Source organism: Topomyia yanbarensis, chromosome 2 (genome assembly GCF_030247195.1).
Source record: "Topomyia yanbarensis strain Yona2022 chromosome 2, ASM3024719v1, whole genome shotgun sequence".
Classification (NCBI taxonomy): Eukaryota; Metazoa; Arthropoda; class Insecta; order Diptera; family Culicidae; genus Topomyia; species Topomyia yanbarensis.
This window is the reverse complement of record NC_080671.1, coordinates 2,370,647-2,386,571: the sequence shown is the minus strand read 5'-3', so window position 1 is coordinate 2,386,571 and position 15,925 is coordinate 2,370,647. Positions and strand designations below refer to the sequence as shown.

General features: G+C 39.3%; 1 protein-coding gene across 1 annotated transcript in view; it reads right to left on the bottom strand.

The window, feature by feature from the left end:
- Positions 1 to 11,530, bottom strand: part of LOC131678491 (uncharacterized) — a 110,023-nt gene extending 98,493 nt beyond the window's left edge. The window contains exon 1 of the mRNA XM_058958671.1: positions 8,195 to 11,530. Coding sequence (XP_058814654.1) covers positions 8,195 to 11,275 — 3,081 coding nt within the window. The 5' untranslated portion in view covers positions 11,276 to 11,530. The remainder of the gene's footprint in view (positions 1 to 8,194) is intronic.
- Between the last annotated feature and the right edge of the window lie 4,395 nt (positions 11,531 to 15,925).

The following is a 15,925-nucleotide window of genomic DNA, read 5'->3' as shown; positions in this document are numbered from 1 at the left end:
TTTTCATCCATTGCCAGAGGTACAACCTATCAAAATAAATTGCTTGATCAGTGGAATTTTCTTTCCTTTTGTTTTTTTTTTAGCTCAGCAGTTTTCTTTTAAATTTACATCATTACTTTATTTTTCAAATTAGATTTAATATATAATGACTATTTCATATTGATTAGTAATTCAAATTTTGATATTGAAGTGTACATAATATATATTTAATTTTTGATTTCATCACTTACTTTTTCCACAGATACATCATCGCTATCCTGTTCCTGTATGGCAGCGATCTTACGCGGTGGAATATCTTGGTCGATTGATTCTTCATACTCAGACTCTCGTTTAGTTCCTGTATGGATTCTCGACTTGCATGCTATTTGTATATGACCCTCACTTCCACAGTTTCTGCAAATTTTACTAACGGCATGACAAACAGTTGGATGGTGGTACACACTAGTACATCTCCAGCATCTGGTACTTTGTATAGGAGCTCGATTACCTAGTTGTGTATACGGTGACCTATCGTTACTGAAAAAGCGTTGATTTCCTGGCCTGTTGAACCGGCGTACTGGATATCCACGAGACCGACCACGTTGATAAGGAGGAACGTTAATGTGTTGACGATATTGCTGAGCATTCAATGGGAAATCAGCACTAACCGGTGCCATATGCGCTTGTTCCTTCGGTTCATGTCTTTCTTTAAAGAATTGCTCACTAAAGCGAATGCATTCAATTTCTCGTACCTTATCGATAAGGTCTGTGAAGGATCCCTTGCGATGCAGCATTTTCAGAGCTGCTGTACGAACCTCTTTACTGCGAGCGTGATCGGCCACAGTTCCCAATATGGCTTCTGACTCTCTGTCTTCTCCATATTCGCACAACCGGGCTGTTGTTCCAACTCTATTTATGTAAGCTGAATCGGATTCTTCTGCCTTCTGAAACATGAGAGCCAATTTTCGCCGCTGCCACATTACATCTGAACCGGAGCCAAAGTAGATTTTCAGACGATGCATTGCATTTGAGAAGGGACAAGATGCAGAATCCGGAGCATTTTCATCCGATTTGGAATTTTTATAAATATCCAGTAATCGTGAGCCAGCTTTCACCTTGAAAATCATGAACTGTGTTGCTTCATCAGAAACGCCGGCTAGCAACATTGAGTCTACCAAGAGATCCTTCCATTGCTCAAACGCGTAGCGATATATTTCTCCATCCTCTCCTATTGGTTTGCACTCAGGCACATTGACTGATGAGATGGACAACTGATTGATTGATGACATGAACCGAGATTCTTCTATCATCGACTTGTCACGCTGTGTGCTGTGTGGCCGGAAGTATTCACTGTAATCGCTTATGCTCTGGTTCTCAACAACCGTGGCTGGTGTTGCTTTGGCAATAGCTTCAAAATGTTCCTTCTCTATTCTAATTTTGTCCAGCTCCTTGCGAAGCTCATCTGAGCGCGATTTTTCCGCTTCCAACTCGCTTGTCAACACGTCAAATTTATTGACATCATGAGCGGAATTTTTCTTTTTCTTTGGCGCATTGACTCTAGCAGTAATTGGCTTTACAACTGAAGAAGAATCACTTTTCTTCTTTTTCTTAATAATTCCTTTCCTAAAAATAAAAGGAAACCTGTATTCATTTTTACTGTTGTATTATAGCACTCTTTTTTTTTTCTTTATCAAATTAGATTTTTTTTTATGCTTCTATGTCATAGTAAGCCTACTGAGTCAAATTTTTTTTTTCAGCCTACTTACTACCATCAGATTTTTTTTTTTGAATCATATAAAGTGTCAATGTCATACCGTTTTTTTAATTTTTAATCTCTTTTTTTTTAAGTTGTTTTTGTTTCTTGTGTCATGATGAGCCTACCATTTATATTTTTAGCCTACTCACCACCATCAGGAAAAAGTTCAAATTATGGATATCTTTGATCTATGAGATATATAATTATGGATATCTTTGATTGTTTCATTTTATTTTAACAGTAATTATTGATTCAACAATCATTACCAACGATTCTTTTAAATTATATCTCTTGAAATACTCACCCTGAGGAAGCGTGGGCTGCGCCATTGTGGTAACCGACCATGTTCTCACCGTCCATTTTTTTTCAGCGTCGAGAAAATTTTAAACGCGTCTGTTCGCTCTAAAGTTAGTTTTCTGAATGTCGAATCAAATCTTTTAACGATACCTTATGCATTACACATACTAAAATTTCTTTCACTAAAAACACGCACACACGTTCATTGGTTGACCGTTTATCCATTATTGTATGAACGCAACTTATGCTCGTTCTCGGATATCTCTCTTCTAACAGCTTTCAAACAAAACTCTCGAAAGCACTTTTAATTCAGTGCATGGCCTATACCTTTAAGCAACTACCTTGATCAATGATTCATATCCATCTTCACATACACATCATTTTTAAGCTCTCCCGAGACTCCAACCCTAAACGATATTTCCTATATTAATAGCGCACTTCACAGTAAAACAATATAATATAGGAAACGTCAGTTTTTGTTTTTGTTTTGTTCTATAATTCTGTTTAATAAATTTCAGTGATGTATATCACCGTCGTAGGCATTTTGTAAGTACATTTTAAGATAATTATATTATTTATTTTTCTTTATAGCCTTACTTATCTACTACATATGGGTACCCGGTCATTCCGGTATTACTGGAAATGAATGGGCGGACGAATTGGCTAGAGCTGGCGCTGCGACTGATTTCGTTGGTCCAGAACAAGTTCTACCACTGTCAATAAGTTGGATAAAGCACAAGATTCGCTCTTGGGCTGCATTCGAACATGCCAACCATTGGCGTAGCTTGCAAACTTGCGTTCAAACAAAGGCTTTTCTGCCGGATGTGAGTCCGAAAATGTCAAGAAATTTGTTGCATTTTTCCAAGCACAACTGCAGTATTCTGGTCAGGGCACTGACTGGACATTGCAAACTCAATTATCACATGGATACTATTCAGCGCGCTGAGTATTATTCATGTGATTTTTGTGAATCCGATTACGGAACATCATATCATTTGATATGCAATTGCCCTGTATTAATGCAATTGCGCATCCGGTTTTTTGGTTCTCCATACATAGATGAACCTATGTACAGAGAGCTGAAATTTAAGGATATGCTTTTGTTCCTAACCCAGTGTGGTAAAGGGCTATAGTTTTTTTAGCCGTATTTGAATGACAATATCTCTTCGGGGGTGTTGTCGTTCTGTTATCTCAATATCCCCTCGGGGGTGTTGATATATCCGCTCACTGTTTGGGTAGAGGTTCTAAATCCCTCCGGGGGTTGGAAGTTTTATTCCTGCTGTTGTAACACCTGCAGATCGTTCAGCATCACTCCGGGGGTGCAGAATGCTCTGTTTTAATTGTTCTGTGTCGTTGTTTTCCTTACCCCTAACCTTACCACTTCCCCAATCCTTCTCATCAGGAAAATGATGAAAAGACGATTCTTGGCAAGGCACAAATCTCCGATCAATATGGGGAACGTGCCATTTGAGCCAGACGCTACTGATTCCTGATTCCAGATCATTGTAATTGTAGAAAAAACGTGCGAAAAGAATATGGGTTTTTACGCGCATTCGAGGTCTGCTTCCGAAGTGAACCTTAAAATGGGCTTTTCCCATACAACAACATTAAATTTCATGTAGACCAACATGGGTCAGATGAAAAATGAAAAATAAATAAATAAATAAATAAATATAGAGTGGTATTCAAAATATATGGAGAACAAAGACTATTCCAGATTTTCACAACATGGTGTTGCTGATGTCCAAATATCGTCGAAAAAGAAAGATAATCTGAGTGCATCTTAAAAAGTTACTTGTTTTCCTGACCGATTTGACCGCTAGTGGCAAACGGCCTAACACACTATATGCGGTGGTGGGAGTTCGAACTCAGGTGAGCCGTACAGTGTGGTTAACCTACCGACTACGCTATAGTCTTCCCAGACGGTGTAATCTGACCATCCAACCTGTATTCCACTTCGCTTACAGATGGCCAAATTTTATATAATAACAGCAATATCCCTATTCAACAAACTGTTGTGTCGAAGACAGCCATGACATGATCACTTTTAAAACGAAACATAAAAATTACTCGAATCTATCAGTGTGATCGGTATCACTCTTTTCAATGCCAGTAATGGATATAGGATATAGGAATATGAAAGATGCCGAGTGTTCATAAACGGAGGGAAAACTGAATTTTAAAATTAAATGTATTTTATTTCAGTACTGCAAGAATATTTTGCTTGTGTGAAGCATACTTTCGATATTTATATAAATATTAACGCTACCAAATTGCAGAGGTTCTTCAAATATCCTCAAAATGCACGCACATTTGTCATTACCCTTTTTAGTCAAATCTAGGGTAAAGCTAGGGTAGTGGAGACACTTTTACAAGGGCTCTATTTGGGATTTCACGAACGTTTACCTTCATGACGGCTTTTTTGTACGGCAGAGTGTAGTACAAAAATAAAATTATTGGTTCTGTACCAGTCTAATACCATGTTCACACTACAGAGTTAAAACATGTTATAATAATTGGCAACAAAAAAAATGTCATCAAGATAGCGTTAAGGCCCAAACGCAATGGCGACGGAAGCGGAACGGCAAAGGTACGCAGAATTGTCGCGATTTGTACTAAAAAACCGCGACCATTGCCGCGGTCGATGCTAACAATCCACAAAAGTGACTTTATACAGTCACAAACAGAAAGAGAAGAAGAAGAAGGACCAAACCAAAGCGACTTTCCTTCTACAAAGCTCGTCGCAGTGAATATCTGCTGTACCAATAGTGGTCGGTCCACTCGATTCCTTGATTAATACAGCAAAGATGTAGTAAATAATGGTACAGGAATACCGATACTATCCAGCCGAACTACAATGCGACAACCTTGTTCACGGATTCTAATACAAAAATTGGTTTAATCATTGCATGCTCGAATAATATAAACCTGGTTTAATCATGTGAAATATTTTTGTTAGACTGTCCTTGATGCTTTCGCTGAAGGGGGAACCCTAATAAACATCGTATGGTTTAAGAACCTAACGACCTGTTCAGGGTATCATCCAAACAATATGTGGAATCGTTGGACTATATGGGTTAAAGTTTGTGCATAATATTTTTTTATTAGGGAATAGATTAGATATCTGCTGATTGATTGCAATCGCTTCATCTACTGCGGGGTCACAATGTAGATTTGGATAAAAATATAAATTATGGATAGCGTAACGCCTAATATTCAGGTCATGGCAAGAAATTAGTATAGCCATGTCGGAATTCGGCAGAACAATTTGCAAGACATCTATGGTTTTTAAAGAAAAACGGTTGTCAATTCTACCAAGTGGGTGCTATCGAAGAACATAGACATTCACATCGCATTTTTCAAAATAGCTGATCATACAACTTCTTTGCTGCGTTTAGGGAATCCGAAACTAAACTGATTAAAATAATGAAGAACGCCAATAAAGAAACGAACAATGAAGAACGCCATCGATTCGAAAGGATCCAACGCACCGACTTCAGATCTTTTGACCAAACCTGTAACCGAATCTTGAGAACATTAGAATCGCAGGTTTGATTATATTCAAAACTTTCTACCAAAGACCCAACCATGAACCGGTATCTTTGATATACTACAGATAAATGTTTTACGTATCGTATCCGGTAGCGGGTTTCTCCTTTTCAATCAATATCAATTGGTTTATCCTGGCTAACGCTTGCTTTGTACACTTGATTGCAAAGTGGCTTACGAAGTTGGTCTGTGCATCCAAATGATTTTTCGCGTTCGTCAGACGTAAACTGTGAACAAAACTAGAGTAACAAGAAACGTAGCTGTCTAGTAGATAAAATAACCACGGGTCTGTAGTATGCCCACCGACGAACTGACGTGCCAAAGAGAACAAATAATGCGCCAGTTGTCCTAATTGTTTAAATTAAAATACGTTGTTACACTAGTGGCATCTGTATAATGGTTCGTGCGGTAGACGTCGATAAATCAACAGTACGCAAAATCCAAAGTCTATTGACGTTGTACCAGATATGCTAGAACTAACAAACTATCTTTTATTCTTGTTAAACAATCGTTTCTTATCTTTTCCAGCTTTTTATTATCTTTTGTATGCATTAATTCACAAAAGTGTTCGTCAAAAGAACAAAAAGTAACAGAGATCTTTTCTAATGCGTACAGTTTCAACAGTGAATTTCGTTCATGTTTTTCATGCCGTCATCTTTGAATTTCATCTGGTCCATTAGTACGGCACACGAAAATTTTTAGATTTTTAGAAAAAAAGCTTTTTCTACCCCAAAAAAGACGAATGACCCTAAGGTTAAAACCTGTAAAATCGAACGAAGCAAAAAAGCTGCTTAATAGCAGTTCACTATCTGCCCAACCTAAATATCCGCAATACAATACGTTAGATTCCACTGAATATGGAATCCGGTGAATTTAAGTTAAAACATATTTTTATAATATTAATATTTTTGATATTTTTCAAAAAACGCGGTTTTGTTCTTTTAGTACAACGCCGCGTTTACGTAGTATAAGATTGACCGGGCAGAGTGAAACTTGAATAGAAGCTGATCGCAGTAGGCGTACGCGTGGGTTACGGATATTTCCGTCAATTTTTTCAACAACAAAATCGAAACAACACTACTCGTGCACGTATTTCCTGCATTAATTTCCGTCTAATAACGTCCAATGCATGAAGATTATCATGATTTGGAACCGTTGACGCCATCACGTACTTGTCGGATCCTCGTTTCCGTCCCTTCCTGAACACAGTCTTGAAAATGTGCTGCTCAACAGTGTAACTGAATGGAATGTAATGCAACACAAGCTTCATGATTTCTGGCGCAGATGGCGCCGAGAATTTTTATGTCAACTTTAAGCCAGGACCAATCACTGGAATCCGCCAGTTAAAATTGAGGTGAGCAAGTTGATCTTAATCCAATATGCCCTCAATGCGATGGAGAATACGACGGATACACGAATGCTATGTTTTGACGACTACCAGGTTAATACGCGTCGTTTCCGTCAAAACACATATAACACAAGAATGGTAAGATGAGATGACATTCGTATACGATATTAACTGATGTGGTGCTTAATATCATATCACTAATTGTTAAAATTTAAAATTTTCGGTAATGTCATTGAATATTGATTACACGTTCAATGTCTATGCCTTTTCAACCATGGCTTATAGCATGGCTTTTCTATCTCGAAAACATTTAAAACATAATCGGGAGATGAAAAAATAAAAGGTTTACTTTGTTTTTCGGCATTTTGTCATAAATTCAAACAAACGTTCCGATGCTACCGAAACGGTTATTATGCAAATTACACAAATTTACACCATTATGCGGCATCAAATTCGAACCAAACAAGGCTGTTTCCGTCGTTTTCGCTTGGTCATTCAACCGAACAGCAGTTTATCAAAATTACTAAGGAGATTCATCGCCTCATTTTACAACTCTGCTTATGGAAGCAAAAAAACCATGCGTCTCCATCTGCAAACCAGTCAGCGAATGTTTCACTTTCCCGAAGTGAAAGAACCCTGCGAAGGTGATTCCCATTACTGGAAGTGCCTATAACCTACACCTTCTGTTGACGCCTTGTTGGAAACTTGGCTCCGCACGGGGAACGACATCCTTATGTAGTACATACACACCTAATCATCGCGTGTTGCACTTGATTTTGCCGAGAGTTTTTTTTTCTGCCTGCCTTATGTGTCCGAAAAGCCAGCCCCGGAGGAAGCTTGCGTGCCGGCAAATATAAAAGCGAATGAGAACTCCGTGTGGAATTTGGACCATTCATCGTCGTCTTGGAGTGGGTGCCGGCGCGCAAGGAGGCACACTACGGCGGCTACGTCGTGTGTCCGACGTCCGGTTGGTTATGATATGAGTGAATGAGTTCGTTTTGACTTTCAGTAAAGAGAAGAGCGTCCGAAATGGGGTCGTCACGTTTGTTGCACGATAGATGCCTGTGAATGGTGCTTTGTTGGTTATTATTTACCAGAACTTCTGAACTAGATTTTTGCCTCACTTTTTTCGCCCTAATAGCAGATGAGGTGCGATAAAAGAAAGCGACACGGCGGTGGAAGAAGAAGCCAAATTAAATTACTTAGGCTAGTGGAGCGAAATGAAAGAAAAAAAAATCAATGGACGTAATTATATTATGACTTACTCCACTTTTCAGTTGGAACAGAACGGCCTGGTCGACGATGCCCAGATCCTCCCAGGAATTGATAATTCTTGAGTGTAGAATTTTTGGAAGACTAGATCGTCGACTTTCCACAGCTGGAAGATTATTGTTCTCGGCATCTGTAGCTTCGTACACGTTGGCAATGCTGGACATCTCTCCCTCTGTTTCGGATCTTGAAACAACAACCGAAGGCACGAATTGGTCCACTGAGGTTTGAGTGGCTATCGTTTTACCGAAAACATCGTAAATATCATTTTCATTCACATTACAACATTTATCACTTTTGCTACAGTTTAGGTTGTTTATTTCTGGGCTGTTGTTGTTTTTGTCGCTAGTGGTTGGACGATCTCCGGGGGAACCCTTGCGTCGGTTTCTGTTCGGTGAAGTCGATGGACTTCGCAGCAGATTGTGTATCATTTCGATACCACTGTGCGGAGCGGGACTCAAAGCTGAGGGACTAATGTACGTGCTTCGTTTGAAGGTCGCCGAGGTAGCCGATCGCGATCGACGTCTCGAGCGGCTTCTGTCTTCAACCGAGAGTAGCTTACTCGGAGATAGACTTCTGTCTGAACCGTTTTTGGGCGAAGGTTTCAGTCTTCTTGGCGATGGCATCGTGTTGAGCTTCGGTATTCCTGTCTTGATCATCTTCGGTATCTTCGAGGTTGGGGTGGATTTTTCAGCGATTTGAGGAATGTCGTTTATTATTTTCTCCTCACTTGGGATTTCAATGTTTAACTCTTTCGTGTAATCTTTTTTATCCTGCTTCGTTCCAGTGTCATCCGATTCTAGATTATTTTTGGTATCCGTGCTTGTATTAAGCAGAACTTCTATTGACAGGTTTGGCTTCTGTAGTTTTGGCGAAGAAGTGGTAGCAGAGTCGACCGATTCTGTTTTCGTTAGTTTGGAAGGACTTCCTGGAAGTTCGACTATACTTTCGACATTTCTTAGAACAGCATTGTTAATTTTGTCTTCGATACCTTGAATCGCTTGCTTCACTTCTTCTATTTTTTCTGCTAGCATGTGATTAGATTCCTGCGGTTCGGGTTGACTTTGATTGTCCGGAGTCCCGGATTGGGAGGTGACTTCTACGTTCGCTTCACTCTCATTGGACGGCAGTTTTGTTGACTCCGATTCGACGGGAACATTAACAGAACCATTAGCGGAAGTACGTCCAGATTTGGGCCGCGATGTTTTTGGCCTTTCCGTCGGTTGTTCTGGAGGTTCCGGTGGCTCCGGAGATGGAGACGGTGTGTTGGAATATTCCATCGTAGTCATTGACAGCATTGAGGTACGCATATCATCTTCGTCGAATGTGACGCTTCTTCGTCTGGCAAAGGCGATTTGCCGGGGATGTGGAATGTCTTCGGAACTCAGATAACTTCTAGATTTGGCAGACATTGGCCTTTGGCTGTTGGTAATATACTCACTGCTTATGGGTGGCGATGATCGCTCAGTATCTGCCGATTGCGAATACTGTCTTCTTAGCGAGGAACTCGACCGGTCGATTGACGAAGTAGAAGATTTCAACGCGGAACGTTGATGGATCGGTGATGACTTATCGGAAGAACTAGCCGTAACAGATGAGTTGTGGTTATTAACATTGTTCATAGCACTAGAACTAGAAGACTGAGAAGCTGTTAGCACATCTTGATCACTTTGCTCGAACGTATCACTATCTGGTGTTCGCATTTTCACCACCTCTCCACCGAATCGCACACGCCGAGGAGTACTACGTACATATTCATCCGATGAGAGTTCAAGATTCACACTGGATGTCCCTAGAGTTTTCGTCCCAACACTTTCATCTACTTCACTGTCCGTTAACACACGCACTATTCCGTATCGCTTGGAAATGTCCTCGTCACTTTCATCACTTATCGACTGAGAATTTTCCGCTTCCAGAATCCGCATTGTTACGGACTCTTTATTAATCTTGATCTCCGTTTCCATTATCACTTTCGACTCATCGATTTGATCGATGACGTTATCCACACTGATCCGCCGAACCACCGAGCTGCCATGGTGCGGAAGTTTACTGATTGCGTATGGATTGTGATTGAGGCGATCATCTGATGCCCTATTTTCGTAATTATCCAATCTCGTGATGTCATTGTGGCTTCCCGATTTCCATCGTTGAGCTTTCGGAGATAGAGGTTGCAGTGGCTGATGCAGCTCTGTGGTAGGAACTTGAGGCACATGGGGTTTCCAGGACTTACGCATTGGGATTGTTGAACCTGGTGGGGTTAAATTCACAGCTGTCTCTCGGCGGGGACTTTTCGGGGGATTCGGAAGCCCATAAACGTTACACAACAGATCGAAATCTCTCCGATAGGATACAGAAATGCATTCGTAAAACTCTCGGGAACCGATTGCGTTTTTAATCTTGAGCAAGATCTTCAGCGCTATTTCTTGGTAGGTTATTTGTGTCATTTTACCTCCCAACGCATTGATGACAGCCCTCAAAATAAACGTCCGCTTAGCCGTTAGAATTGCCGGTTGTATCAGTGATGGTAAAGCCAACATCACTCCAACGATATACCGAGTACTCAGCGGATCTTTCGGATTCCTATCCATACCGTAGTTCATAATTTCCAACATAACAGTTTCAGGAATTTTAGTTTGTGCGATGTACACTTTCAGAACATCCAGAGCGCCCTTACGGACGGCCGGCGAGGGATGTCCCAAATTGTCGATGATAGGTGGTAACAGCGGGCCAAAATACACATCGGATTCGTCACGGAGCACAATCAACACATCTATCAGAACTCGTAGCGAATGCTGCCTGACTTGATACTCTGGGTCGTGTAGACGTTCCAAGAATTCCCCAAACAACTCGTTCATATTTAATCCAGTCGGAAGCTCATTGTTTCGGATAATGTACTCCCAGAGTGGAGTCAACTGAAGAACTGATAGCACTCGTTGATTATCTTCGACGTTCAAAACACGACGATACCGTGCCGGAGACGCACTTACATTATTCGAGGAATTGCTGGTGGAGGAGGTACCCTCTCCACTGGTCGACGAACTTCCATTGTTTTTCGCAAAAACTCTTCGAAAAAACATTTTTTCAGTTCCGTTTGTTCAACTGTTACGCTAACAAACATGAATCTTCATCGCACTTACGAAGGCATTGTTCGCCAGAATACTGTTAAACTCGCAATGAGGATCAACCGGAACAGAAAAAAAAGTGTTACCAAACACCGAATCGCACGGGAGACACAAGATGAATACTTCGATAGGCACAAATTCTGACACTCATTGCTAATCAGCACCGACTGACATCAGCCGAAATGTCCAGCAGTTCCACAGAGGAGCATGCGCCGGAAGTTTGTTGTGACCCGCCAGGTAACCAGGGACGACCGCCGCTTGCTTGGATTCCAGCCAGCGTCGCGTGAATGTTTGTTTTGTTTCGGCATATGCATAGGATTGTGGACTACTCTCGTTCGCTACGTTAACCTACATTTTTTTATTTCATGGCACATAATGCCGCGCGGGGGTTCTGGTGGATCGGAGCCAAATGTAAGCCTATTATTACGCTTTCGAGTACTAGTGTCAAGTGAATCGGTTGCTGGTTCGTAACAACGAATGAATTAGCAGTTATGGTTCAAATGCCTGCACCGAATTTCGGACACTATCCCATTTTAAAATCCAAATCCTTTTTTTTAAACGCTCAAATTGAGTAATATAACTGATTGAACGACTCCATAATACTCCTCAATTAGGTATCGAGCACACATCCGAAACAGAACACTTGAATAACCAGGTAGTAGGCTTAGGAAAAAAATGTCATCTAGTATTTTTAATTGTGTATGCATTTTTTGTTAAAAACATCGATTGTTTCGTGGATAATATTATATTAGTGCGTTGCAGTGATTCTAAAAATCAAAAGGATCTTTTGACTTTTACATCTACTGAATCCTTAAAAGAAATCAGTAAGTTGAGTTGATGTTTTGCACAAAAATGTTGTCCGTAATTTGTAATGCAATTTAGTTAGGGTTACCAAATGGACTGAGAGCAAATTAAGGACATCCCTGCCAAATCTATTCGGAATTTGAGCCTGAATCATTTGTCACTTGAGCCAGAATTCTGAACAAAGTCGGGATTCTGGCTTATTTTCCAGCAGTTGATCTGGGACAAATTTAAATGGTGTAGTGCCAATATTGAACGAAGATAACCACTTTGGCCAAACCTCATATCGAGCTATCCAACAAATTTTAGTTACTGAGTAAAAGAACTTTTGGTTGGGATGAGTCGCAGAGAGTATTCATTAACAAAAACAATCGCTGGAAGTATTTGAAATTGACAATCGAAATTGATTCTCTTGGAATAAAGTTGATCTGAATAATTTAATACAGGGTGATTCATCATGACGTTTTTTTGATCTCGCAAAAAATTGAAAAATTGAGTAAATTGCGAAATATTTATTGGTCAATCGAAAGAACATTTTTTGCCATTTATTGTTTGAAAACAATTTATTTTAAATATTGACCATGTTGGCGCTTGAGGTAATCCATTGGACTGGTCCAATTTTTGATGACGGATTTCAAGTGGTATCTGGCTAATTAGGCGAGTAATGCTGGTTTCTGATGCTTGGGAATGTCACTGCCGCTATGTTTTCTTCAATACGTGCCGGATGTGGTCGATTTGTTCGCTAATCATCCAATAACGAGAATTGCAACTTTTACTCTTTGTATGGCGAATAGTGGAGTCAGTTGGCCGAATATGTCGACCATATTATGGTCAGAGTGCACGAAACACATTTCTCACAGATCGCTGATTTTCTAAATATAGTTGAATAATTTGAAAATAGTGAGCATACTGTGGTGGCAAACAATACTAAACTACAATAACATGACATACCCTGTTAAAAACATCATGTTGAACCACCCTGTATATGCCAAGGTTTGAGACTAAAAATAAGGACATTTGAATTAAAATAAGGACGCTTTCCAAAACCTCGAAAATAAGGACATGTCCTTTAAAATAAGGACGGTTGGTAACCCTAAATTTAGTACTTAGATTAGTACGTAGTTTAGCTATTTAAGTAGTACCAGAATGATATCTATCTGCGGGCTATCCGCATTCGCAACAAGAGTTTCCCAACTGTTCGGAATTCGGATCAAAACGGTAAAAAGTGTCCGACTACGAGGGTAGGCATGCATGATAGACAAATGCTTGCCTCCTGTCAGAGCAATTGAGTGTGCTCATCAAACACTACGGGACCTACGTTAATTGTAGATCGATTGCGTTATTGGTGATACGGAGCCCGTGTTTGGTCCGAAGTTGTGTTCGTGTTTGTCTTTATGAAACCCTCGCATAATTTTTTGAACAACGTGAGCATGCCTTTCTCATATGCCATATAGCAGGTATATATTTTTCACATTAAAGCATGCGTAAATTTTAATGTGTTGCGAAAAAATAGTGCTAACCGCCGCGCTATACAAATTGCACCCATGACGAGTGATGTTGGCAATTTTACATAGAAAATAATAAAGTTGATCGATAAAATCAAAATAAAAAATACTAAAAATGGGTCACCGTACCCAATAACACGCACTTTATTTTGTACTAATTTATAACTGTTTTCGCTTTGTGCGACACTGGTATAGTGTAACAAAGGATTTTGGCCCTCTACATAAACTTCTAGCGAAATTGGATCACTCTAATATGGTTTTTATGCGTCCTGTAAAAGTAAAATACCTGCCATAGTTACATAGGTTCTTAACCAGAAAGCTAATGAGTGTCATGAGGTAGCAATATTTCGAGCATTCTATTTTTTGGCGTTGCAGTGTCTGAGTAACTATTAGTTACCAAAGCAAGCGTTGCATTTTTACCGTTTGATTGAGATTTTTCATCTTGTGAGAGTTTTTTTATAATCCGAACGGGCAAAATAAATGTGAATATCCACTGAACCAAGAAATCTCGTAAAAATTATTAGAAAAATCACATAGCTTAAATCTGATGACAATCACATTCATACTATGTGTATCCATTGAAAATTATGTGCAAATCACATACAACATATGATGACACACCAATAATTATCGCTAACTGGAAGAACGACCACTTTGTTTTCAACAGATGATATTATTGTAACCGTTTTTTGCCCTGAAGATGAAGGCGTAGACCTTCGAAACGTAGGCGATAGACCAAATAAAATAATATTGGCTAAAACCGTGACCAAAAGCCATCTCCATCTGTTTCCAATAATTATCTATTGTCAATATGATACATTGTATATGAACGAAGGTTATCTGTAGTATCAGATTAAAGATATATGATTTTCTGATATGAAAAAAAAAACATTTTAAAAATTGTTAATCTGTTCAATCAATTGTTAACCGACTTGGATTTCTTGTGTATCTGGAACAAACACAATGTAAGTTTTATCGTTTAGCAATAAAAGCATCAACAATGTAATATTTATCCCATTCATCTGAATATATATATTTACAGAAGGTGACACCATTTCTTCAAGCGCCGAATATGTTCCACAAAAAGTAGACTTCTCGTACTGCCGTCTTCTCGAGCACACGGAATGATGATTGTGATATAGTAAGATTAAATTAACTTTTTTAAACTTCAATTTCATTATTTTATAACAAACATTAATTTTGTACAATAAAGCCTAAAAAGTCATCTAAAAATATTAAAATATCACACGAATTTTATTATCGCAACCAGTAATACTCATAAGTATTGCACTTGAAATCTATTCCCTAAAACCAATAACTTTTAACGGCAGTTCATATCAAATGTATGTGATTTTTCCAATGAATTTAATTCAAACCATTTCTCGCACATTTAAGTGATTTGCTCATAAAAGTTATGCGAAAAGCTACATGGAAAATAATTATATGGATTTTCAGATAAATTTTATGTGATTTTTAGGTTCAGTGTCGGAGGGCGAAACATAAAGAAAGAGCGGCTGGTGGGAATGGTAATTGAAAATAGTTCCACACAGCATTTTTTCAAATAAAAGGCGTCAAACAACTAAATAAAAGTCCTAAAACCCACTTGGATAGTATCTGGCAATGTTTCGGATCAGATGACCCGGACAATGTGGCCACTTACCGACCTGAACCAAACCCTACCTTGCGACGTATCAAACTTCACGATTTTACAGTACGAGTTCATTGGTGGCCATGTCAATAGTTTAGGGGGGGGGGGGAGGTGTGAGTAAAGGTTTCAGCGAAAAAAAAAAACACTTTTCTGCGATTTTTTTTAGAACTTTGCGTGAAGCAAATTTATCAAAACTTTTGTACATCATAGTGCATAATTTCAATAAAAGACTTTCTTTTTATGAGAAAGGCAAAAAGGGTTTCGGGGAAAAAACATAACTCCGCCAATTATTAATATATTTTTGCCATTCTCATCTAGAAAGGTTATGCAATCGGTCGGAATTTCTACTTTTAACCGAGGCCAGCAGGGCCGAATCTCTTATACCATTCGACTCAGTTCGTGTGTATGTATGTATGTGTCAAACAATCACCGATTTTTCTCAGAGATGGCTGGACCTATCTGCACAAACTTAGTCTCAAATGAAAGGTACAATCATCCCATAGGTCGCTATTGAATTTTTTATTGATCCGACTTCCGGTTCCGGAGTTACGGGTTGAAGAGTACACACAGCAAATTCCCATATAAACTGGTACCACCATGATACCCAAATGATGCAATACATACTGGAATGTATGCGACATTACTTGGATT